Source organism: Podarcis cretensis (assembly GCF_951804945.1).
Source record: "Podarcis cretensis genome assembly, chromosome: 2".
NCBI classification, from domain to species: Eukaryota; Metazoa; Chordata; class Lepidosauria; order Squamata; family Lacertidae; genus Podarcis; species Podarcis cretensis.
Genome location: NC_137171.1, coordinates 8,111,487 through 8,137,791, shown reverse-complemented (window position 1 = coordinate 8,137,791; position 26,305 = coordinate 8,111,487). Strand labels below are relative to the sequence as shown.

Here is a 26,305-nt window from a genome sequence, read left to right as displayed (position 1 = left end):
CAGAAGCGGCACATGTGACTTGCCAGAAGAACTTTAAATCACACGAGAAGCCCTGTTGATTCAGGCCCATCTAGGCCAGCATCCTGTTCTGACCCTGGACCACCAGATGCCTGTCTATGAGAAGGCCACAAGCAGAACATAAGCGCCACAGCACCTGAGCTAACTGCAGCTCCCAGTACCAGGCATTCAGAGGCACAATCCTGCCGTGTGCTTCATGAATGTGCCTAATCCTCTTTAATAACAATACAGTGGTACCTTGGGTTAAGTACTTAATTCATTCTGGAGGTCCATACTTAACCTGAAACTGTTCTTAACCTGAAGCACCACTTTAGCCAATGGAGTCTCCTGCTGCTGCCGCGCAGCCGCAGCACAATTTCTGTACTCATCCTGAAACAAAGTTCTTAACCTGAAGCACTATTTCTGGGTTAGCAGAGTCTGTAACCTGAAGCGTATGTAACCTAAGGTACCACTGTAATAATAAATTTTATTTATACCCCGCCCTCCCCGGCCAGAGCCGGGCTCAGGGCGGCTAACACCAGTAAAAATTACAGTAAAAATGTAATAGGGAGGGGGGGGGGAAGAAACCCAATTTAAAATACAGGTTAAAATGCAATTTAAAATGCAGCCTCATTTTAAAAGTAGCCTATAGATCACATAAAGGGAGGGAAAATAAGGGTCAGACTGAGTCCAAACCAAAGGCCAGGTGGAACAGCTCTGTCTTGCAGGCCCTGCGGAAAGAAATCAGATTCCGCAGGGCCCTGGTCTCATGAGACAGAGCGTTCCACCAGGCCGGTGCCAGTGTTGAAAAGGCCCTGGCCCTGGTTGAGGCTAATCTAACTTCCTTAGGGCCCGGGACCACTATTTATGGACCTTGAGGCTCTCCGTGGGGCATACCGGCAGAGGCGGTCTCTGCCTCTTCTATGCCACACGTCACAGGATGCCATACAGTTCTGGCACCCATTCTCCCAGATATCTTCCTCATCCCATCACTCAAGCAATTAACAAGTGGGAAGGGAGACAGCGCACAGATAGCACTTGCATGCTTCAAGGAAGCTACTTAGCTAATTGAGTGCCCAGCCTGAATAATGAGAGATCTTATTAAATGAAAAAAATTGAGACAAGAACTGTCACACTCAACTTTCTCCTTCTCCCTCTGTGGGCAACCTTCTTTCGGTACGTAAAACTCATTATAGCCGGTAGGAAAGCAATTTGGAACACAGTGATGATACATCTGTGCCTTTTAAGATTTCTCAACAGATTTGTTAAGCGCAGGGAGCAAGTTGCTGTCGATTTCTTTCAAGGCTTGGAGGGACCATTGTGGCAGACGAGCCCAATAGGCAACAGCATGTCACAGGATTGAACCAATTCATGGAGGTTAAGACTTGCCAATGGCTACTCGGCACAATGGCTCTACTACCACTGTATCCAAGTACCAGTAGCTGGGAATCACAAATGGGGAAAGTGCTGATGCTTTCAGACTTCCCATAGGCACCTGGCTGGCCACTGGGAGAACAAGATGCAGGATTATGTGGGCCTTTGGCCTGATCCAGCAGGGCTCTGACGTTCTTATGGCAGAGTTTCAGAATGACTGCTTTGGAGTAACAATTTTGTAGAACCACCTTTTCTACTCAGCAGGTAAGGGAGGTGGGTGGCACTGTAGGTTAAACCACAGAGCCTAGGGCTTGCCGATCAGAAGGTCGGCGGTTCGAATCCCTGCAACGGGGTGAGCTCCTGTTGCTCGGTCCCTGCTCTTGCCAACCTAGCAGTTCGAAAGCATGTCAAAGTGCAAGTAGATGAATAGGTACCACTCCGGCGGGAAGGTAAATGGCGTTTCCGTGCGCTGCTCTGATTCGCCAGAAGTGGCTTGGTCATGCTGGCCACATGACCCAGAAGCTGTATGCTGGCTCCCTCGGCCAATAAAGCGAGATGAGCGCCGCAAGCCCAGAGCTGGTCACGACTGGACCTAATGGTCAGGGGTCCCTTTACCTTTTTACTCAGCAGGTGAATCTAGTTTTCCTTAAATATCCTTTAGGGAAGTTGATGTGAATCCATCTTACTGATTCCCACAATTAAGTTTTAAGTAACCCAAAATGTGAGAAGGCTGCCTCTGGTTTCTGGGTTGCTTCTGCTCAGCAACATCAAATTATGTTCAGTGGATAAGGGTCCCCACGTTCCAAGGAAGACTGTATTACATGCAGGGCAATTTTTCAGCCAGAACTCAATGGAGCTCAGCAGGTCTCAGGTGGGCGCCATTGCTATTCAAAGAGAGCAAGGGAGAAGTTCGTGGTGAGGTCCAGCACCTCTTTTTCTAGAAAAATAGCACTGATTATACTGCAACGTACCCTGCAAAGGAAAGTTTTTCTACCAAGCTCTTTGAGATTAGCCATGTTCACTAGACATGCCAAACCATGGCTTAGAAACCAAATGCTTTGGTTCCCAAGGAGGAGATCACAGATGATCTGATCCTCCTTGAGATTTTTAGGTAATAAATAAATAAATAAATAAATAAATAAAATGATGATAATAATTTATTACTTACCGTATTTTTCGCTCTATAGGACACACTTTTCCCCCTCCAAAAATTAAGGGGAAATGTGTGTGTGTCCTATGGAGCGAATGCAGGCTCCTTGGCTTCAGCGATAGCAACGCGAAGCCTCCGAAGCGCAGAGGGAGCGCTCCCTGCATGCTCTGGAGGCTTCGCGTTGCTTTCGCTGAAGCCTGGAGAGTGAGAGGGGTCAGTGCACCCTGAAGCCTCCAGAACACAGCCTCCACTGTGCTCCAGATGCTTCAGGTTCCTTTTGCTGAAGCCAGGAGAGCAAGAGTCTCCTCCCCAAGTGGGAGGAGAAATGGAAGGGGCTCCGTTTCTCCTGCCGCTTCGTTGAAGGGCCGCTGAGCAGAGAGGGCGAGAATTTTCTTTTCTTGCTCTCCCCCTCTAAAACAAGGTGCGTCCTATGGTCAGGTGCGTCCTATAGAACGAAAAATACGGTATACCCCGCCAATCTGGTCAGGCCTCCCCAGATACTCAGGTCAGTATGGTGCAGCAGCTAAGCAAAGCTTCAGAATATCACCTGAACCCAGACTCATGGTTAAGGTCTCCCCTCCTTGTCCATGACCAAGGTTTGTCCTATGGCTACAGGCTGTGGTTAAGGAAGAGGGACCTTAACCATGATTCCAGGTTTGGTTGACAGGCTCAGCCAAAGCTTGGCTTAGCTGCTGACCTGAGAAGCCCAAGGAGGAGCAATGCAGGTGTGAGCATGTTTGCGTGGTCGTGGTAAGCCATATTGTGGCTTATTGTGATGTGCAAACTAGGCCATTAGGAAGTCAAGAACCAACCTGACTATTGATGTTTGCCATTCTATTTTGTGAAGAGCACACACAGAGAAAAGACTTGAGCACCTCGCCAAGACTGACGATAGAACTCAGAAGAGCTACCAAACGTTAGGGATGCCAGGAGCCTCAACTGAATGATCTCCCCCCCCCCCGAACCACCCAGACTGCAGCAACATGAATCCTGCAAGGGTCTGCACGTAAGGGAGAAATGTTTCAATGGGCAGGAGGAGAATCAGCTGCTTCTCATTATGACAAGGAATTCCAGACATGTTGAGGGTAACCCTGCGGTGTTGCAGGGGCAGGGGGGAAGCGCTGATGGAAAGGACAGAAGTGAACTGTGGGAGTCCTCCGGTGAAACACATCAGCGGATCAGGCACAAAGGAGGCAACAAGAATGAGATATGGGAGTTAGGGGTGGGGGAGAGAAAGAATCTACCAGGGAAGTTAATTTGTTTAGGGAGTAGGGAGGAATTTGAGAAGCAGGGGTCAGAGAGGGGAAGGCAACTTCAAAAGACAATGCCAAACCAACCTGAAAGGAACTTTCTAGCCTGCTTGCTCTCCCTCCAGGTCTATAGGGAACGCTGGCTGTCCACCTTTCCCATTCAAGGCAGAGCTCCGTACAGGAAAGCCAGTCTCATTCATCCATTAGACCCACAAGACTAAGGGTTTGACAGGGTTATATGGTCAACATTGGCTACAGAAGGCCTTCTTGTATACCTGGAATAACTATACAAATGAATCATGATCGTTTATGTAGCACTGGGACATGTCCAGAGAAAGGCAAAAGAAATGATTTGAGGGGGGAGTGCCCTGGAGGCCATATATGTAACGAAGTGGAAGGATCTGCATATTTTTAGGCTGCAGGTGAGACAAATAAGAGACAGTACAATAGCAGCCTTCAAATATTTGAAGGGTTGTCACACAGACGATGGAGAAAATTTGTTTTCTGTTGCTACCACAGGTAGGACCCAAGCTCCTAACTGCGAGAAAGGGAATTTTGACTTATAAAAATTATGAAGAGCCTCCTGATGGTACAAGTTGCTCAGGTTTAGATTAGGTATCTGAGTTTCTAACACTGGTCAGCCTGGGTAAGTTTTTAAAACACCACTTTCTACACCTTCTGGACTACGAAACTCATTCACACAGGAAAATCTATGGACTCAAACAAATTTGTGACCAGGACAGATGAGACATCCCTTGCCTTCTTTCATTAACAAACCACTTTAAAATCAGTCTAGCATTAAAAAAAAAATTTTTTTTTACTGACTTTGGTTACTGCTATTCCAATAAAACTCACATCATTGGCTCTGCACGTGCGTTTTAGGGCAGAACAGAACGCAGACGGCACATGCTGCTGCAACTCACCTTTGACACATTAGTAGTCCTTATGTCAATTCATTAGTGATGTGGGTGGAGAGCTGCCAGAATGCAGGTTTACATCACCCTCAAGGATTTCCTACCAGCAAGAGTTACATGTAAACTGAAACAGTCTGGGCTGAGCAACAGATGTGCCAACTGGTCTACCTCAGTGGAACTATTTGCTATTGGGCACCTGAGAAGGTTCCCTTTGTTTACAAGAAATCCTGGCAGCACATGTGGGCCCCTGCACTTTACAAGCATGCTGAGAGAAGGTATCTCGTTCATACACTATTTCCACTCTGCTGTGTGCCACTTAGCGCACTTGTACTATGGCTGAACTCACCCTTGCCAGCAAATGTGGCATTAGTTTTGCTGCTGCTCCATGGAAATTTTTGAAGCTATACCATATTTTTCGCTCTATAAGGCGCACCAGAGCACAAGACACACCTAGTTTTTGGAGGAGGAAAACAAGAAAAAAAAAATTTTGAATCTCAGACGCCAGAACAGCAAGAGGGATCACTGTTCAGTGAAAGCAGCAATCCCTCTTGCTGTTCTGGCTTCTGGGATAGCTGTGCAGCCTGCATTCGCTCCATAAGACGCACACACATTTCCCCTTACTTTTTAGGAGGTAAAAAGTGAGTCCTATGGAGCAAAAAATACGGTATTTTAAAAATGAAGGCAGAATGCTTGCACGGAACAGCCAGCGCAGAAACACTGCAGCCAGAGTGTCATGATCCTTCCTCTCAGGCACTGGTGATGACTGGCATGTGCGAGCAAGTGGGTCCTCACAGAACTAACTACACAGATACAACTGGCATAACCTTGTTAGCTCACAAATTCAGTAGCAAAGCATCAGGTTACAGAAATAAAGTGATGATCCAACATGTGAGAAGCAGCCCTGAAAATCAGAATGGGAAAAAAGCGGGGGGGGGGGGGCTAAAAAGTCATCTTGCTTAAAATCTACCTTCTTCCCAAACCCTCTGCAAATCAGCTTACATGTGTGGAAAAAAGCACCACTATGCTACAACTGGGCTGGATCAATCTGAAGCCGGAATTAAGATTGCCGGAAGAAATATCAACAACCTCAGATATGCAGATGACACAACCTTGATGGCAGAAAGTGAGGAGGAATTAAAGAACCTTTTATTGAGGGTGAAAGAGGAGAGCGCAAAATATGGTCTGAAGCTCAACATCAAAAAAACGAAGATCATGGCCACTGGTCCCATCACCTCCTGGCAAATAGAAGGGGAAGAAATGGAGGCAGTGAGAGATTTTACTTTCTTGGGCTCCATGATCACTGCAGATGGTGACAGCAGTCACAAAATTAAAAGACGCCTGCTTTTTGGGAGAAAAGCAATGACAAATCTAGACAGCATCTTAAAAAGCAGAGACATCACCTTGCCAACAAAGGTCCGTATAGTAAAAGCTATGGTTTTCCCAGTAGTGATGTATGGAAGTGAGAGCTGGACCATAAAGAAGGCTGATCGCCAAAGAATTGATGCTTTTGAATTATGGTGCTGGAGGAGACTCTTGAGAGTCCCATGGACTGCAAGAAGATCAAACCTATCCATTCTGAAGGAAATCAGCCCTGAGTGCTCACTGGAAGGACAGATCATGAAGCTGAGGCTCCAGTACTTTGGCCACCTCATGAGAAGAGAAGACTCCCTGGAAAAGAGCCTGATGTTGGGAAAGATTGAGGGCACAAGGAGAAGGGGACGACAGAGGACGAGATGGTTGGATGGTGTTCTTGAAGCTACCAGCATCAGTTTGATCAAATTGCGGGAGGCAGTGGAAGACAGGAGTGCCTGGCGTGCTCTGGTCCATGGGGTCACGAAGAGGCGGACACGACTAAACGACTAAACAACAACATGTTACAACTTGCATGCTTGATGAACGGCAAACTTCTTGCCAGCCCCAAATTAATTTACGTATAGATTTATTAATTGAATTCTCTGCAAAAAGTGACTGAAGTGACATATAAAGCATTAAACAAAACATGCAAGAAACTTTGTGATCCTCCCCTACCTCATAACTTCTCTTGCAATGGTATGCAAGTAGGCAGACTTCCAACCCTGGTGACATCTCACACACAATGCAGCAAACAAGAAAGAGATTCAAGCAGTTAAGTACCACTGGCAAAGTGCTGGCAGAGAAATGCATGTAGGAGTAGCCCTATCACATAATTGAGGCAGTCAAACAAGGAGCTTAAACCACTGACTACAGTCAAAAGGGGGAGAGAAAGAGGAGTGGGGGGTGGGAGGCCAATACTCCTACTTGGAGCCTTTTAATTACCGACCCCCAACCCCATCTGAAGACAGGAACGGGCACAAGCTTGGACACAACGTGGTGTTACATATTTCACCCAGAGAAGCAAGAGATCCTGCTCTCTGGGTGCAGATACTACTGAACACCTCTGCCATGGTAAAGGAGCCAGGACAGTCAAGAGAAAGCCAATCTCAGAAAAAGGTATTTAAATATACCTTCCTGAAGAAACCAGAGGCCTTTCTCCTGGGCATGGTCGGCCAATTGGTGCCAAAGAAGGATAGAACTTTCTTTATGTACGCTACAGCAGCAGCAAGAATACTCATTGCAAAGCATTGGAAGACACAAGACCTACCCACCTTGGAAGAATGGCAGATGCAAGTAATGGACTACATGGAATTGGTGGAAATGACTGGCAGAATCCGAGATCAGGGAGAAGAGTTGGTGGAAGAAGATTGGAAGAAATTTAACATCTATTTACAGAAACACTGTAAAATTATTGAATGTTAATGATGTTGGAATGAAACGAAGTGGTTCTAGCAATAAGGCAAACTAAGAATATGCAAGAATGGATTGATACTAGATGTAAATATGAAATTATAATATGTGATGATAAACAATTAAGGGTAAATTAAGAGGGTATGGATTTGCTGAACAAATTTTTAAATGGAATACAAAAAAGGGAGGTGTGAGGAAGTCATGAAAATAAGTTAATGAGTGATAAGATATTAGAAAGAGGGATTTTTATTTTTTCTTTGTATGTTAAACTTTTGTTTTTGTATTTTTTTTCTGTGTGTTTTCGTTTACTGTTTTGTAACTCTTTTCTTCTTAAAAATTTAATAAATATTATTTTTTTTAAAAAAAGAGAGAGAAAGCCAATCTCAAATTACTTCAGGGATGAATTTATGTGTATTGAAAATGACTCAATGCCTGCAAGGGCTGTTTTTCCTCGTAGACCATGCTTACGTTGGAGGGGGGGATTGCTGCTCTCTGACCTCCACCACAAAAGAGTCCTTAAGTTTGTGGTCGTTTTTATTTCAATTGACGCTGTTCTGCATACCTTTGAAAGTAGTACACAGATTTCATCCTTCACACTCAATTGACCGAAATGAGAACCGGTGTGTGTGTGTGTGTGTGTGTGTGTGTGTGTGTGTCTTTTCAGTTCAGCACTCTTTACTCTTTCCTAAGTCTGCCTTGGTACTTTAACAGCTCAATGACTCTTTGTGATTACATTCAAGAGTCTCCTACCTCCTTTTATTCCCCTACGTCAGGGTTAGGGAACCTGTGGTGTTCTCGATGTGGCTGGACTCCAACTCCCATCAGCTGCAGCTAGCCTGGCCAATGATGACAGGAGTTCTAGACCAGGAACATCCAAGAGATCCACAGGATCCCCATCCCTGCCCTACACACACTCTGCTCCACAGAATGTACTTTTCGCTTTGCACCTTTCTCCCACGCCAGACTTTGCAACTTGAACACTATTCTCTACCTCGCTCTCTTCCTTCCACAAAACAGGCTCTCAAGCTTTACTCTGCTACCAACCCAAACTCCCCATCTCCATCACTGCTCCCCACCCCAGTTATACTTCACACACAGCTCAAACATCCCCTCTGCCTTGTTGAAACATGTGTCTGCTTAGCAGTTTCATCAGACGCTGGTTTCAGTACTATGGCGGAAGAATGGGAAAGCATCCCATAATGGAAAGTGCCAATTTGCAGAGACTACACATTGCCAGGGCCAATATCAAGCCAATCGCCAATATGTCTTCTGGACTGCCCAAGCACCCAGCCAGAGGAAACCAATGTAGCCTCAGCACTTTCAGCATGTGAACTACAGGGTTTGGCAGCATTTTAGGCTGGATTCAAAATAATTGCTAGTCTTCCCAATCACCTATATTCATGGTAGAGCGTCTGCTTTCTATGCAGAAGATCCCTTGATCCTTGGCACCTCAAGGTAGGGCTAGGAAGAGGACCTGGTGCTGTAACCCTGGAGAGCCATTGCCTGCGAGGGTAGACAATACTGCGCTAGCTGGATCAAGGGTCTGACTCAGTATGAAGAAGTTTCCTATGCCTGCAGGAAGCACTCAACAATCCCCCTTAGTAATTGGTTGCAATTCAGGTTTCAAACCTTCATCCTCAGAGGAAACTCATTCCAGCTGCAAGTGTTCCTGGCAACATCTTGCTATTTTCTCCATTTTCTTATCAGTTCTCTCCCATTCCCAGGGCCCATCTTAGAACATCTGCGAAATCGTCACTGCTTAGCTTCCCAGAAATACAAGCTTTAATAACCATCCTGATGTGCAATGCCAGACTACAAAAGCAAAGAAGGCAAAATGAAAAGGTGTGGTCTTCCAGAAGCACACCCCAAAACCACAGGCTGCGCCATATTCAAAGCCTTCCATAGCTGGCTGAATTGGTCCCAGTTCAGAACTGGATTGTCAGGGCTTGTCACCTATTGAGGCCTGGCACAGATGCAACTCTGTCCAGCCTCTAAGCTATGATGGAAAGAAAAAGCAGCAGCCCTGCTCAGGTTCACCCACACCGCCAGTGCTCCCCTCCCTTTCACAGTTTTGGAACTATGGTTAAAAGCACTATGCAAACCTGCTTCCAATCATGGTTTGGCCCCAAGTACTGTTAACAAACACACACACACACACACACACACACACGCAGAAGCAAATCTGAAGATAGTTAACTTTGAAACTGAGAAGGGGAAGGGGGAAGTCTGTCTAACACACAAGAAGCAAGTCCCGTGTATATCTCCACCAACCTTTAAAAACACTTTTTTATTATTATGTGTAAGGGGTTGATTGTTTCCTCCTTCCCTTCCCTTTAAGGAAGGTTTCATGAGCTGTAGTTGGCAATGTCAAGGCTTCCATCACAGTGATTATCATTCTGCAAACTCCGAGACGTATTTTAAAAGTCATTTTGTCAAGATAAGATGATCTCCATTTTAAAATAACTCTCGGTCTAAAATCCTCCTTCTAAGCTGGGGATATAAGACAGGAGACTCTCTAGATATAGTCTTGTGATTGGCATATTGCAATTTCTTTTCCTAATGCCAGTATTCGGTTTTAAAAAGGAAGCTCCTTTTAGAAGGAAGCATTTGTGAACAAAGCCAACACAGAGTGCTCGCACACAGGCCGTTCTCCATGTAATGCAATGCTGTATTGTCTTCCAGAGTTTGCAGGCAACCTGAAACAGAGACAGGAAAGTGCTAGCTTCCTGCCATGACCTTAATTTCACTGGAAGAGCAATTCCAGCAAACGCTGACATTAGAACGTACTGAAATCACGGTGCTACCTACTATCTCATAGTAAACTGTCACAGCAGACTCACAGACGAAAGGATACAAGGCTCACCTATTGGGACTCTCTCTACTAAAGGGAGGCAGAGAGAGACGAGAGAGATGGAATTAAAAAAAGGAAACACCCCACCAAGAGATGACACGAGTGGGGGCGGGGGCCGAGCTGCCCCCTCTAAATCAAGTAAATCAATACAAAATACTTAACTGAGGTTCTGCACCCCACCCCACCATAAATCCTGGCTACACTCATGAGATGACAATTTACAAAAATAAGGCTCCAAATACTGTATTTGCCCAAATTTGTAAGATTGGATGCCAGTCATATCTCAGGTTACAGACGCTTCGAGTTGTGTTTTTTTGGGTTGCGGACCGCCGAAACCCGGAAGTACCGGAACGGGTTATTTCCGGGTTTCGGCGGTCGCGCATGCACAGACACAGTAAATTGCGCTTTGTGCAGAAGTGCCGAATCGCAACCCATGCGTGCACAGACGTGCCGCTGCGGGCTGCGGACATGCACCCCGCACGGATCACGTTCGCAACCCGAGCATCCACTGTAAATCAAAAACTAGTGGGAACCGAAGGCCCTCATCCACAAGGGAGGCTGCCCACTGTGTCTCTGCATGATTCATTCTAGACTTGCCCAATGAAGTGTAAAGGGAGGGGCCAGAGGTGGGTGCCAAAGTGGGGCATCCGAGTGCCCTATGGTGCTCACATGAACCCCGGGAAGCCCAGCTTTAGCCAGTCAATTGCAATAGGTGAGGCAACACTGACGGCAGAGAGCCTTTGCCCCTTCTTCACACCAAAAAGCCCATGAACGAGGGGAGGAGCCAGGGACGACAACATGGCTCCATCTGCAGGCCTGGGGCTCCCACTAGCACAAACTCCCTCTGTATTGCTGCAAAAAGCTCATGCTATTTTGGGACTCTACAGAAGTAAATCAAAGACACATCTTTTTTTGAAAAATTAAGAACCGTCAATCATCAAAGAAAGCTGGTGTGAGCCTCAGAAATAAGGGAGTGTACATATCTTCTTTCTTAAATTGCATTTTTCTTGTTGGCGGCAGGGGGTGGGGTGGAGAATCAGACTGTTTGTGATCTCATACCCTTCTGCAATAGAATAACCTCTGCAATAGAATAACCTCATCAAGAATTCCCCGAGTGTCCAGTTTCACAAAGTTACCACATATACAGCAGGCGTGATGGTGCCCAGAATGACATGGCACCATCACTGCAGAGAGAAGAAAACTGCACTAGTATTGAGTGATGTCATCCAAAGATGCTGAGGAACGTAGAGGCTCTGCAAGTACCCCATACTTACTGCTCTCCTGCCATAAAAACAAAGAAAGATGGGGAATATCCCAAAGCAACAACACTATAATGTTCCCATTGCAAACTACTGTAGGGTCAGTAGTGTGGACCGTGCTCCGTACAAGGCAATTAAATACTGACCGGAACACAGATACCCTACAGAATAAATTGAAAAAGCCATTATTTTTGAGGGACAGGTTTGGTCAGGTTGCTTTGAGCACAGAGCTATCCTGTTGTCTATGGGTGGAATCCAAAATAAGCTTTCGTCCAGACCCAGTACCAACACTGAACGCACACCCAGTGGACCACACAGGCTCTTGTCAAGGCACCAAGGGCTCTGCCAAACAAAGAGCTCCTTTTTCAAATGTGTACGCTAGGATTTGGAACCAACTTCCAAGAATGTCACAAGAGGGGATGTCGCCGCACTTTGAATAGGGGAAGAGGAGCAATAAATAACATGCTCTGCACATATCTACAAATTTCCAAAGAAATAAACTAGGAGGAGGGAGTAGCAAAAATGATAAGCAACTGCAAGTGTGACCCTACGCAGCTAGGTTCAAGTGGTCATGTAGGTTTAAGAAGCTGAGATAGCCTTATGCATGCACCCACAGCACCTACTCTCCTCCCTCTTCCAGGATTTAAAAGCAACATCAAACCATGGGTTTGTTCCAAAGGTGGTAACCATGCTTCAAGAGGACGTTACTGTTAACTGGAGACTTTGGGCTGCATGCAACAAGGCTCACTTATCTCTCAGCCCATTTGCCTGAGCCCAGTCAATGTGTTTTGCTGCACTATAAACCAATTAAGTCATTCAGATAACAAGACACAGCTTCTAAGCGACAACATCGGATCGCCCTGTCACCATACTCCAGAGAATAGGTTAATCACATAGGTTACATAACGTTTGTGAGCTGAACCTACAACTGAGATCAGAGGACAATCACGACCACGGTCTTATTGCAACTAGTTTAAGCGTGCACTGCTTAGGAAACCAGTTGGACAAGGGCATGGGAGCACAGAGTTCAAACCCCTGCTCAGTCACAAAGCCCACCAGGTAAAACATGGGCCAGCTGCTCTCTCTCAGCCTAACCTAAGGGAGCTGTGATAGAGAGAGAGAGAGAGAGAGAGAGAGAGCGCGCGCGCGCTTTGGAAGAAAGGCAGGAATGAATTAGTAAGATTAGTAATAATTTTATTGATAACTATATTGCATTTAGAGAGATTTTTCTGGTTAACCCATATTTTTAATAGGGTTAACTTGTCTTTAGTCCTTTTTCAGAGTTTAAAATTCCCCAGGTGCCAGGCACATTTTGCGACTGGCGCAGATCCAACTGCGACCATGTTGAGATTTATGGATGGCAGGGTGGCAACTGACATCTCCATCTGGCTGGCTCCTCCAGCTTTCATGAGCAGGTCAGCAGAAGAGCTTATTTATTGCATTATATCCCATCTTTTCCTCCAAGGATGACATGGTTCACCTCCCTCAATCAATCAATCAATCAATCAATCCCTACAACGACCCTGTGAGGTAGATTAAGAGGCTGTGACTGGCCCAAGGTCACCCAGTCAGCTTCATGACTGAGTGGGGATTTGAACCCTCATCTCCCAGGTTCTAGTCTGACCCTCTAACCACCACTGGCTTCTCAGAGTGCTTCTGCTATGGTGCAACTATATAAATTAAGTAGCTAAATAAATATGGGGAAAGCAAAATGTCACTTAGATAAGGATCTGCTATATTTTCCTTGAAGCTTGAATTTGTTTTATTCTGGGTTGTTTTATTTAATGTTTTAATGTGTTATAAACAGCTTTGAGATTTTCCCCCTTTATAATATAAAATGACATAGACATGAAATTAATAATAATAATAGTAATAATGTTTCAGGGAGGGAAAATGGCACATAGGCCAAATTGTGGTGACCATAATTTAGGATTAAGATGCCATTTGGCAATTAACTTATATATCTTTGTTTCCAACACTGTTTGCACTCCTTGAACTAGTCAGAATCAGCCTGTTCTGTAACTGAGGATGACAGACAACTCAGACCATTCATTTGGCAGCAATGGAACATGCTGTGGAATAAATAAGGAGCAGATTACTGCTCATCCATGTAAAAAGTGGCTTCTTTATTTCATATCACTGGGGTAAGAATACTATGTTTGAATTTGCTCTCAAGTGCAGATATGCTATATGAGAGTTTTGTTTTTAGCAAGTGTGAAATGCACCATCCTAAACAATTACAGAATAATTCTGCCTCAGTTATGTTTCTTTGTGGCCTCTTCTATGTTCTCACCATAATTCAGACTTTTCATACATCAGACTCTGAAAGATAACCTTCTTGAAAAGTCATTATGACATCACTTGTTCTGAGGCAAAGAAGACACGTCTTTGGTTCAACTCCAAGGCAAGCTGTTCCCTCATCTACTCTAGGACCATTTTACTGGGCCTAACATCACCTTCCAAACTATCACATAATCATTCTCGTGTATCCTCTTATGAACTCTATCACCATGCATGTTACACTGGGCAAATACACAGAATAGGCAAGTATCCAACTCTAAAAAGCAGGAGTATAGACACACATGGCATTAAAATCACTTATTGTTACTATAAGCCCGACATCTTGAAGAGTCACTTTAACACAGTACAGTGGTACCTTGGAATTTGAACGGAATCAGTTCCGGAAGTCCATTCAACTTCCAAAACGTTTGGAAACCAAGGTGCAGCTTAGGATTGACTGCAGGAAGCTCTTGCAGTCAATCAGAAGCCGTGGATGCCCCATCGGACGTTTGGCTTCCAAAGAACGTTCGCAAACCGGAACACTCACTTCCGGGTTTGCGGCATTCGGGAGCCGAGGTACGACTGTACAGTATTTTACAAATTCAAAATCAGCAGTACATATGGTTGACTTTTTCAGGACATCAACATGAGGATTTGGAGGCAGACGCTTGAGCTATTATATACCAGCTTTTCCTAACTTGGTGGGTTCCATATGCTGTTGGACAACATTTCCCATCATCCCAGACCAATGGCTTGGCTATGCTGGCTACAGTTGATGGAGCGCAATATCTGGAGGGCACGAGGTTGATGATGGTTGTATTACGCCAACAGGGCTTATTAGGTTGTTGTCACTGGCAATCAGGGAATCAGTTCCCTGGCAAATGTATTTATGCACAAGCATGGCAGGAAAACCCTCCCAGAGTTCTCTACCCACAACTGAACACTCATAATGTGGGAGGCGAGGAGGGGGAAATTTTCTCACTTCATGCCATGTATGAGAAATACCACCACTGCCACTCCCTCAAGTTCTCCATCACTTCATGCAGGGCTGAGCAATTTTCAAACTTTGTGGAACCCTGTACAGTGGTGCCCTGCAAGACGAACGCCTCGCAAGACGGAAAACCCGCTAGACGAAAGGGTTTTCCGTTTTGGAGGCGCTTCGCAAAACGAATTTCCCTATGGGCTTGCTTCACAAGACGAAAATGTCTTGCGAGTTCCTGTGGGTTTTTTTCCCTCCCCCCCCTTTTTCTAAGCCGCTAATCAGCTGATCCGCTAAGCTGCTAAACCGCTAAGAGTGCTAATCCGCTAAGCCGTCAATGGGCTTGCTTCGCAAGACGAAAAAACCGCTAGACGAAGAGACTCGCGGAACGGATTAATTTCGTCTTGCGAGGCACCACTGTACAGAAGTCTATGCTTTTGGTTGAATATACCATTGGCTTTCAAGCAACATCTGATGACTGGGCTGTGTTTTGTATTGCCAATAACTTTGGGGCACCTTAATCATGAGCCTATTTCAATCTACCTTTACGCACTTGGCTCCAACACATTCAGGCCACTGTGTTTACCAGGCTTAACAAAATGACTCTTCAAGATATTAAGATTTTCCTCACACCCCCCGCTCCATTTCCAAAAGGAAGATTTCATCAAAATACAAACCTCATCAAAATACACACAGAAGAATCTATCCAGTGCAGCATTCCAGTGAAAGGGGGCAGCTGACCTTTAATGTATCACATTGAAAGAGGGGGAGGAAACATCTCAACTCAGGAAGTGGCAGCAACTCAGTAAGACAATGCCATTCCATTTCTCATGACCTTCACTCTTGCTAAAAATAACTAATAGGGTATCTCATATCTGACCCCATAGCTTGGTCATGGGGAGGTGGACGATCTAAGGCGGGGAAAGAGAGAGACTTTCCAGAACTTTCTAAAGAAAAGGCTTACAAGAGCCTTCAAATGCTGGGAAGAAAAGTAATACACATTGTATTCAGGAATTGCCTGGGATTCACCTGACGTTAAAACACTTGATCTTCAAGGCCAAACTTCCATTATACTGTTCTTAATATTAAACCTCTAAAAGCATATGAGCCCACCTTGACTCTGACAAACCACTTCTAATGTAATCTCAAGAATAAAATATCACTGCCTGACATGTCCGAAACATCACTCTGAACTCCATCAATGAAGCAGAAAGAGTCCTCCATGAATGTCATATTATTATCTCATCCAGTAAGCCCATATAACACTTCCCCGTTCTAGGCCACAAAACCAAGAACAGCATATATATCCATCTTTGATTGAATAGCCATGAAGCTAATCTCTCTAAGAAGCATCACATGAAGGCCCCAAAGATTCTCTAGTCCAGTGTTTCCCAACCTTGGGCCTCCAGCTGTTTTTGGACTACAATTCCCATCATCCCTTGCCACTGGTCTTGCTAGTCAGCGATGATGGGAGTTGTAGTTCAAAAACAGCTGGAGGCCCAAGGTTGGGAAACACTGCTCTAGTCACATATCCGCAAGCCCCACCTCAAACCAATGGTACAGTAAAAGGTAAAGGTAAAGGTACCCCTGCCCGTATGGGCCAGTCTTGACAGACTCTGGGGTTGTGCGCCCATCTCACTTAAGAGGCCAGGGGCCAGCGCTGTCCGGAGACACTTCCGGGTCACGTGGCCAGCGTGACAAAGCTGCATCTGGCGAGCCAGAGCTGCACATGGAAACGCCGTTTAACTTCCCGCTGGCAAGCGGTCCCTATTTATCTACTTGCACCCGGAGGTGCTTTCGAACTGCTAGGTTGGCAAGCGCTGGGACCGAGCAGCGGGAGCGCACCCCGCCGCAGGGATTCGAACCGCCGACCTTTCAATCGGCAAGTCCTAGGCGCTGAGGCTTTAACCCACAGCGCCACCTGCGTCCAGTACAGTACCTTAGATTACCTTAGATTAAGTCCTTACTCTACACCACAAAAGGTCTCAATGCCATAAGGAAGAACAAAACACTTCTTTTCAGAAGCACCTGCCCTTTTCAATCAGCCCAGCTTGGGTGTGCATTAGCATAGCTGCTGTACCAAGAGATAGTTGCTGAGTTCTTCTTGAGATAGATGAACATCTACCAAAGAAGCAACTAGAGGCAAGACACCTGTGTGGGAGGAGGAGGGGGGGCTACTAAGGTAAACTTGAAATAAGTTGAATTCTTTAGCAATTTCAAAGATAATGTTAATGCAGCTCAGGATAATAGACACAACAGCTCTCTCTCTTTGTCTCACATGCATTAAAAGGCATCTTTTAAGATGCGATTATGGCGGGGAGGGAGGGGCAAGACAGAGGGAAAGGAGCAACCTGCTGCATCATTGGGGGGGGGGAGAGCATGCAAGGTTCAGGAGCAGGGCCTAGTTCAACCCAGCTGGGTAGGTAAGCGCTGCATCCCCCCAAAAGTGGAAGTCCACCCCCCAGCCCTGAAATGTAAAAAAAAAAAAAAAGAGTTAAAAGACAATAATCACTTCTTCATGAAGTAGCCTTTAGCCTCAGGGAGGGACTGAAAAGGGATGGGGAAGGAGATGATAAGGAAGGGGGGGAATGATATAAAGGGGTTCTCACCCCCCCCTTTCTGAAATCTCAAGCAACTACAAAATAATCTAAGTAGGGAGAATAAGGCTGAGGGACCTCCCCTCCCCTTAAGAAGTGAGTAAAATCCATTGCCTTCAAACCAGATATAGATATCTACATAAAGTATAATTGTGGTCCTGGGATGCTATAATTATAATTAAGGAACTGCAGAAATAATCTAAGGAGGGAGAATAAGGCTGAGGGAGCTCCCCTCAAGAAATGAGTGAAATCTACTGCCTTCAAACCAAATATATAGATATAGATATAGATAGATATATAGATCAGATATATATATATAGATATAGATATAGATAGATACAGATATACAGATAGATAGATAGATATATAGATCAGATATATATATATAGATAGATAGATAGATTCAGATATACAGATAGATAGATATATAGATATGCAGGTATCTACATACAGTACAGAGATCATTATGGTCTGGGATGCTCTATATCTATATATATATGAAGGGAGGATGAAGAGGCTTCTGCCATCCCTCTGGTCCCTTCAGCCTCCTTTCTCTGCCCCTCCCCCCGCGCCCCCCCCGGGCCCGGCGGCCCCTCCCTCCCTCCCTCACCGGGTGGGGGCTCCTCCTCCTCCTCCTCCTCCTCCCGCCGGTCCCTCCTCCCCTCCCTCCGCACAGGCCGGGGCTGCAGGGCGAAGCTCCCCCAGGGTCCGGGGGGGACGGGAGTCAAGCAGCGGCGCCGTGCTTCGGGAGGGGAGGGAGAGGGAAGCCGGTGGGGGCGGCGGCGGCGGCGGCGGCGGCTCTGGCAGGCGACAGCCCCGGGCGGCGAGGACCACCGGCCTCCTCGGCTCCGGCTCGGCGATAACAATAGGGCTGCCGGCGCAGCGCCTCCCTTTATATAGCGCGAGCCACGTGACGCGCCTCCTGGGCGCGGGTTTTTTTTTTTTTTCTCCTCTCTCCCTCACAAACGCGTGGGGCGGCCGCGGGGCAGCATGGGAAATGTAGGCGCTTCCGGAGAGGCAACCTGGCACGTCTTTTCCTCAGGAGGCGGGGGAGCGGAGAGAAAGAAGGTAGCGCTTGGCACACCGGGAAATGGAGTCCCGAAGGGGTGGCTGAAGCGGGATGCGCATGGCAGCGCAGGGAAAGCGGGCTTGCTGTTCCAGGCGCTCCACCTAGCGGCCGCTGAGGGTAGATGACAAGCTTAGCTCGTCATGGTTCTCGCAGCCTCCTAAACCTTACTTAAGAGAGAGAATTGTTATTTATCTACTTGCACTTTGACGTTCTTTAGCTGTTTTCGTTAAATTTTTAAATGCGCTACATGCTCTGTGCGCTATGCTAATGTAAAAAAAATCTACTTAGAGCACAGTTAACATGCTATTTCCTCCAGACTGCAAAATGTGTGGAAGATTTTCTTTTCCTGTTCGCTGTCATTAATTATATACTGAGTGAAAAACAAAAAAGAAGAAGAAGAAGAAAAAAAGGAGAGAGAATTGTCTGTCAGGAAGAGATGACCAAAAGCAGGGGTCAGCAGACTTTTCCAGCAGGGGGCCGGTCCACTGTCTCTCAGACCTTATGGAGGGCCGGACTATATTTTGGAAACAAAAGAAATGAACGAATTCCTATGCCCCATAAATAACCCAGAGATGCATTTTAAAGACAGTACAGTGGTACCTCGAGTTAAGTACTTAATTCATTCCGCAGGTCCGTACTTAACCTGAAACTGTTCTTAACCTAAAGCACCACTTTAGCTAATGGGGCCTCCCGTTGCTGCCGCGCCACCAGAGCACAATTTCTGTTCTCATCCTGAAGCAAAGTTCTTAACCCGAGGTACTATTTCTGGGTTAGCAGAGTCTGTAACCTGAAGCGCATGTAACCCGAGGTACCACTGTGCAAGCCATAGCTGTCAACTTTCAGATTTGAAAATAAGGAATCAGCAGCCTCACCTGTCCTGGTGACAGTCTACAGGATAGCTAACAATCCGGGATAGCAGTGGGAAACGGCACCGGAATAAGGGAATTTCCCGCCAAAAAAGGGAAGGTTGACAGCTATGATACAAACACACATTCTACTCATGTAAAAACACCAGGCAGGCCCCCCAAATAACCCAGAGATGCATTTTAAATGAAAGGGCACATTCTACTCATGTAAAAACACGCTGATTCTCAGACCGTCTGCCGGCCGGATTGAGAAGCATAGCTGTCAACTTTTCCCTTTTCTTGCGAGGAATCCTATTCGGAATAAGGGAATTTCCCTTTAATAAAGGGAGACGTTGACAGCTATGTTTAGAAGGTGATTGGGCCGGATCCGGCCCCCAAGGCTTAGTTTGCCTACCCATGACCAGAAGATTCCCAACAAAGGCAGTGGATTCTCCTTACTTACAGGTTTTGAAAGCAGAGGTTGGTCATCTGCTATGTGTGATCTAGCTGAGATCCTGCATTGCAGAGGGTTGCACTAAATGACCCTCACTGCCCCTTCCAACTATGACTCAGATGCCTTTTGAAAAAACCTGCATACAAGCACCTTGCTTGATGTTCTAAGGCAGTGGTGTCCTAACTTTTTTCAAAGGCCAGATTTGATGAAGTGAAGGGCAGAGGGAGCTGACCAAAGTTATTGACCTTTTTAGGATTAAAGTTGTTGAGCTTTTCTTAGGGTTGGAGTTGTTGAGCTTCTTTTATTATTAAAGTTGTTAACGTTTTCTTAGGATTTTACCCCAGGGAATAAACTGCCACAGGGGCCAGATTAAACCGACCAGAGGGCCAGATTAGGTCCCCTGAAGAGGACTTTGGACATGTCTGTTCTAGGGGAACGGGAATTCTAGAACATCAGGATACCATCCCCTTCTGTTAGATTTCCATATTTTATAAACGGGAGCATTTTCCTTCCAACTCTACGATTCTATAATGAGACGCATGTGTCAACTTTGCATTGACATTCTCGATGGTGAAAGAGCCAGGGCTTTTTTTTCAGCTGGAACTCACTGGAACTCAGTTCTGGCACCTCTCCAGGTAGATGCCAGTGCCATTAGAAGAGAGCAAGGGAGGTGTTCATGGTGAGTTTTGGTAACTCTTTTCCTAGAAAAATAGCACTGACTATAGCCCTATTGGGACGCGGGCGGCGCTGTGGTCTAAACCACAGAGCCTAGGGCTTGCCGATTGGAAGGTCACGGTTTGAATCCCCATGTCGGGGTGAGCTCCCATTGCTCGGTCCCTGCTCCTGCCAACCTAGCAGTTCAAAAGCACGTCAAAGTGCAAATAGATAAATAGGTACCACTCCGGTGGGAAGGTAAACGGCGTTTCCATGTGCTGCTCTGGTTTGCCAGAAGTGGCTTAGTCATGCTGGCCACATGACCCGGAAAAACTGTGAGGACAAACGTTGGCTCCCTCGGCCAGTAAAGCGAGATAAGCGCCGCAACCCCAGAGTCGTTCACGACTGGACTTAACTCTCAGGGATCCTTTACCTTTACAGCTCTATTACTAGATGGGATGACTTTGAAACAGGGGGAAACTGTTGTCATAATCAAGTACAGTACTTCTCTTCACTATAGGGGTGAAGAAATAATTTGAAGGGCACTGAAGTTTCTCACTGTAAGCAGAAGTCATGCAGCATAACCCTATACGCTGCATACAGGATACATACAGCCACTGCTTTCAAGTATGAAGATTGCAGCCTTAACCCTGAGGCTAAACAAGTCCAGGCCACTTCATTTTGGTTTTCAGTTAATGCAAGTGTAATTGCTGTGCCACAACAAATTAGAAAAAGGAGAAAAACAAAATTATAGGTCAGACCTGGGGCGACACCGTCCCTGCACCTAACCAGCCCAAAGTAGTTTCACTATTTGAACACACACACACCTCTAAATTGAGATGCAGACTTAATATTTCATTGGAGGCCATGCTGCTTGATTTAATTTTACGTGTCTCAAAGCTGGACCTATTTGAACAGAATCCCCCTCCCTCCATCCCATTATTTGAGGCTTGTAACTGCGGGAGGCAGTGGAAGACAGGGAGTGCCTGGTGTGCTCTGGTCCTGGGGTCACGAAGAGTCGGACACAACTAAACGACAACAAAATGTGGTTGGCCTCAAGTGCACAAACCACCTACTCCAATTGCAATTGAAATACAGTAATTGTAATACACTTTACTCCCAGGTAAGTCTCATGGAACTTAAGGAGTGCAATCCTATTCCTATCTACTTGTAACCTATGCAATACTGCATAGAGACAGTGACGAAAATACCACTATGGATTAAAATGCAATCTAAACCATGGGCTACCTTTACATGCAAGCCAGGCCACACATGACATCCATGCTAAAGGCCATTATGCTTTCATCACACACATGAACAACAGCACTTTGTTGCTGTTGCTACTAACTAGTAGCTTGGAGCAGCAGGGAAAGAAATGTTTTGGGCTACCAGAGCCAGTGGCACAAACAACTGCAATGCTTACTCTACCTCCCAAGGGTTCAAGAGTGAGACAGGAGTCGCTCTGTATTCAGTGCAATGGTATCTGACCCAGAAACTGATTTTTGCCACACTTCTTGTTGTTGGCACTAGTGTGTCTCAAGAGCCAATGGAAGAGTGCTCCATTGGGGGGGGGGGGTAAAGTCAAACCATTGGAGAGTTACAGTGCCTGCTGTGGTTATAGAGACTGATACTGGAGAGACATGTTTAATTGCAATTGGGGCAGATGAAGACATCCAGTTGCGCTGATGCAGTTGCGCCACAGAGTGGTGTAAATTTGCTGTTTAAATAAAGAGATCAGATATCTTAGCCAGGTATCTCATACACACAAAATAATGTGTTCAAAACACATTAGCCAGACACATGAAAGAAAGCGGATACCGTATTTATTGCTCTATAAGACTTTTTCCCTCCTAAAAGGTAAGGGGAAATGTGTGTGCATCTTATGGAGCGAATGCAGGCTGCGCAGCTATCCCAGAAGCCAGAACAGCAAGAGGGATTGCTGCTTTTTTCTTGTTTTCCTCCTCCAAAAACTAGGTGCGTCTTATAGAGTGAAAAATATGGTATATTTTTGAAGAGCATAAAAGCACAAGGATGAAGCATGCTGGAGGTATTTTTTAAAATTTAACAATGGTTTTGTGCTTGCCATGATAATTTATGTTCCATACACCAATTAATGCAAGCTCCAGGCAATCTTTTGCTGCATCAGCAATGCCGTTGTTGATTATAACTAGCCAAATTACTCCTAAGCAAGCAAAAATTGACTCTTTCCTTTACCAAACTTGCCAAGGCAGAATAGAAGCAAACCAATATAAAATGCAGAAGCTCTCCTGCTTTGGACTTCTTTCTGAACCCCACATAATTGGTGTTCAACACTTCGTATTAATTATTGTCCTGGTTTACTCGACAGCTCAATTTGAACATGGATATAATGTCCGCACACCTGACTGTGGACACACATAGTGGATGAATTTACTGATGCATTTACACACCTGAAAGCAAAAATGATACAAAGCTTAAGCAAGCATGACACTTGTACATTTGTCTCATTATACCTGTCACACATGATCAGAGAAACTAATTAGAATGTAAATTCTCAGTCCTAAAGCACTGTATGTGCAAAAAAATATGTACAAAAGCACCACTGGCCCAACATTTCACACCTCTCTATATAATCATAATTTATTATTTATACCCCGCCCATCTGGCTGGGTTTCCCCAGCCACTCTGGGCGGCTTCCAACAAAATATTAAAATACAGTGGTCTGTTAAACATTAAATCTTCTCTTGTTGTTGTTTAGTCATTTAGTCGTGTCCGACTCTTCGTGACCCCATGGACCAGAGCACGCCAGGCACGCCTGTCTTCCACTGCCTCCCGCAGTTTGGTCAGACTCATGTTTGTAGCTTTGAGAACACCGTCCCACCATCTCGTCCTCTGTCGTCCCCTTCTCCTTGTGCCCTCAATCTTTCCCAACATCAGGGTCTTTTCCAGGGAGTCTTCTCTTCTCACAAGGTGGCCAAAGTATTGGAGTCTCAGCTTCAGGATTTGTCCTTCCAGTGAGCACTCAGGGCTGATTTCCTGAAGAATGGATACGTTTGATCTTCTTGCAGTCCATGGGCCTCTCAAGAGTCTCCTCCAGCACCAAAAGCTTCTCTATGTACAGCTAATATTATTCTCAGTTTCTAGGGGCAGAGATTATTCTGCAGCAAAAAAGACCCCAAATATTATATTCAATTCTTATCTTCTACACCATCACTAAGTGATGCTGCATGGTCTATGATGGCTAATGACTCCCACATTAAAGGTCCCAGAATATAAAAAGGAACACAACCCACCATCATGTTTTAGAGTTTGTAGGTATCATTCTGTTTTAGAAATACACACACAAGCATGACAGACTGTTACAACACTAGGAAGGATGGCAAATTTTTGAGCGACCTTCACTGATGCTTTGGGGGGGGGGCATGATCATCCTCCAAGTGTTCAAACACAGATTTGGGGAGCAGGGAAGTAAAAAAAATATGCTGCCACTTATGCACTGAAAATTGTATCCTGCTGTAAAGAGAGAGCATGACAACGGCCAATTCAGAAGTTATGGTTGTTCTTTGACCAAGTTTCATATTCAGGTTTGAAGGGAGCCCTTTAAACCATAGTTTCCCATTTCAAAACATGACCAGAAACTGTGGTTTAAGAAACCAGGATATCATCACAGGCGCTAGTGAGCAAGGGGAAAACAAAAGGCAAAGGACAAGTGGACTGAGAAATCATGGTGGCAGAACCATGGTGGCCACTACCTTCTCAACAGGTACCACAAAGCCATGCTCTGCCATTTGGTTTGCACCATCTTTGATTATTGCTGGGAAGACGCTAAATCACAGCTTTATTATTCAAGGGCAGCAGGGAGATCTCTGGTAGTTAACTGCTAGTCCAACTCTGGCTGTGTGTGTGTGTGTGTCTGCCTGCATTCCAACCAGCCAGCTGATCATCGCCTTGAGCTGTAACAAGTGGATCTGGCTTTCATCAAAACAGAGGCTACCAAAATATGAACTTCTCCGGGTCACTTCAGATTTGGTTCCATCACAGTTTCCAGTCTGAATAAGCATTCTGCTGAACCATATAAACTGTTGATTGTGAAGGCTTGGTATTTCTGAAAACAAATGAAACCCCAACTTTGGCTGGCTACGATCCTGGAGGGGGCGCTATGTCACAGTTGTAAACTCCCAGCTCCGAAGACAACTGAGCCAGAGACTGACTGAAAACAGAATTGATCTTTATTGGCATATATATGATGAGACATAACATTTCTACTTAAAAGCTGTGGAGTCGCAACTGCCAAGGTTTTTCTTCTTCTTCTTCATTGACTTTATTTCACTTGACCTTGACCGGACCCAGTTTCTTGCCTCCTTAAGAAGCAACCTACTAAACCTAATTGATTTAAATAAAAGTTCAGCACTTTTTGGTAAAAATACCAAGTCAAAATGATTTTAAAAACTCTCAAATAATCTGGTACTGAGAAAAATATGTAACTAGGTTTCATTTAATGAAATGAAAGTTATTTTTCCCACCTCTCCAACGTAGCTTAAGCACAGCTTACATCAGCTGCCAGCTCTGCAGCCAATGCAGTGTCTATCAAGACTTGATTGTGCAACTGTCATTGTGACGCACAAGGTTGCAGCTTCCAGAGAATTGCTGCTTTCTAGGGGGACTGGAAGGCTAAAGGAGAAGCGGTCTTTCCCCTTTCAGACAAGTTGTTCGCCTGTGATTTTCACAGCGTCATCACTACAGTTGTAACAGTTTCCCATATTTTTCTCCAAAGCTCAAAAAATGCATCTTGGCATCGATGCCAGAAGGCTGAAGCCTTTACCCAAGAGGCTGGCTGCTGCCTGGGAAACGGACATGCAGACCCTTCTGTCACCATGGAGCTTCCACAGGCTTTTCAAATAAGCACTATGGACTATTGCTGCATGAGCTGTTTCTGGGATAATGTTATTATGGCCCTCCTGTGGGATTTCATTCAAAGGCAGCCATCATTTCTACATATCCGCCCCCCCCCCCAAAAAAAGCCAACACATTTTTTAAAAAACACAATCTTTTTGCCTCTGTCTCAGTTCGTTGTGTTCCTTAACAGCTCAGGATAGCAATTCCTTCTTTTGCATTTGAAGTCTCTTCAGTTGCAGTATATAGCAATGCCACAGGCGACCCTATGGATCTCACAAGAGAGGTGTTATTCCTAACTCACACTGGCAGAGAAGACAGCCACGTATCACTCACACATGGACAGCTGCACGTCCACAAACCTGTAACATGGTCCGAAAGTCAGAATCGGAGCAAAGTCCCTACCCAACCGTCCAGCAAACCTGAAAGTCTCCTTGGCTCTATCAGCCAAATATGCCTCTGAGAGGCCTGAATAGCTGGGACCGGCTTTGAAAGAGCACCCTCAGAATAGATGCTCATTTGTCCAGGGATTCCCAGAGCATCCATCACAACCGGCCAAGCTGTCGCATATCAAAAATGTTGCAGTTGCCCACCCCACCCCCAATATACATAATTGCAAATCCATCACTGGCCAGTCTGGCTGTTTCAAAAGGCAGTGGGTGCAGCCATGGCACTGAACTCCGAAGAAGCAGCCCCGTGCTTGCAAACTGGTGCCTACAGCATGCCAGCAATGGTACGGATGGTTCACCTAACAGAAGGCAACATGCTGTGGAAGCAAGATGAGTTTCTGTTGCTCTTGTGGATTTCTGTCAGTGTGTCCAGGTGCCAAACAGCTGTGTGCATGAGAGAAGATGCAACAAGTCCAAGTCCCTCTATTTTAAGATGATGTGATAACTATCATTGGTTTCAGCTGCAAAGAAAGCAAAGCACCATGAGACTGGATGGACACAAGGAGTACAATCCCCCTGTCTGCCACCCCACGACAATTCATCATTTG

General features: G+C 45.5%; 2 protein-coding genes and 1 long non-coding RNA gene across 3 annotated transcripts in view; 1 reads left to right on the top strand and 2 right to left on the bottom strand.

Annotated features, from left to right (window-relative positions):
• The window catches only part of CSRNP2 (cysteine and serine rich nuclear protein 2), a 40,850-nt gene extending 22,569 nt beyond the window's left edge, over positions 1-18,281 (bottom strand). The window contains exon 1 of the mRNA XM_079966738.1: positions 18,025-18,281. The gene's annotated coding sequence lies outside the window, so the exon portion shown is untranslated. The remainder of the gene's footprint in view (positions 1-18,024) is intronic.
• The window catches only part of LOC307210816, a 285,910-nt gene that overhangs the window by 253,331 nt on the left and 6,274 nt on the right, over positions 1-26,305 (top strand). The gene's annotated exons all lie outside the window — the stretch shown is intronic.
• The window catches only part of TFCP2 (transcription factor CP2), a 40,973-nt gene continuing 39,294 nt past the window's right edge, over positions 24,627-26,305 (bottom strand). The window contains exon 15 of the mRNA XM_079966748.1: positions 24,627-26,218. Within this exon, the coding sequence (XP_079822874.1) occupies positions 26,181-26,218 (38 nt within the window). The 3' untranslated portion in view covers positions 24,627-26,180. The remainder of the gene's footprint in view (positions 26,219-26,305) is intronic.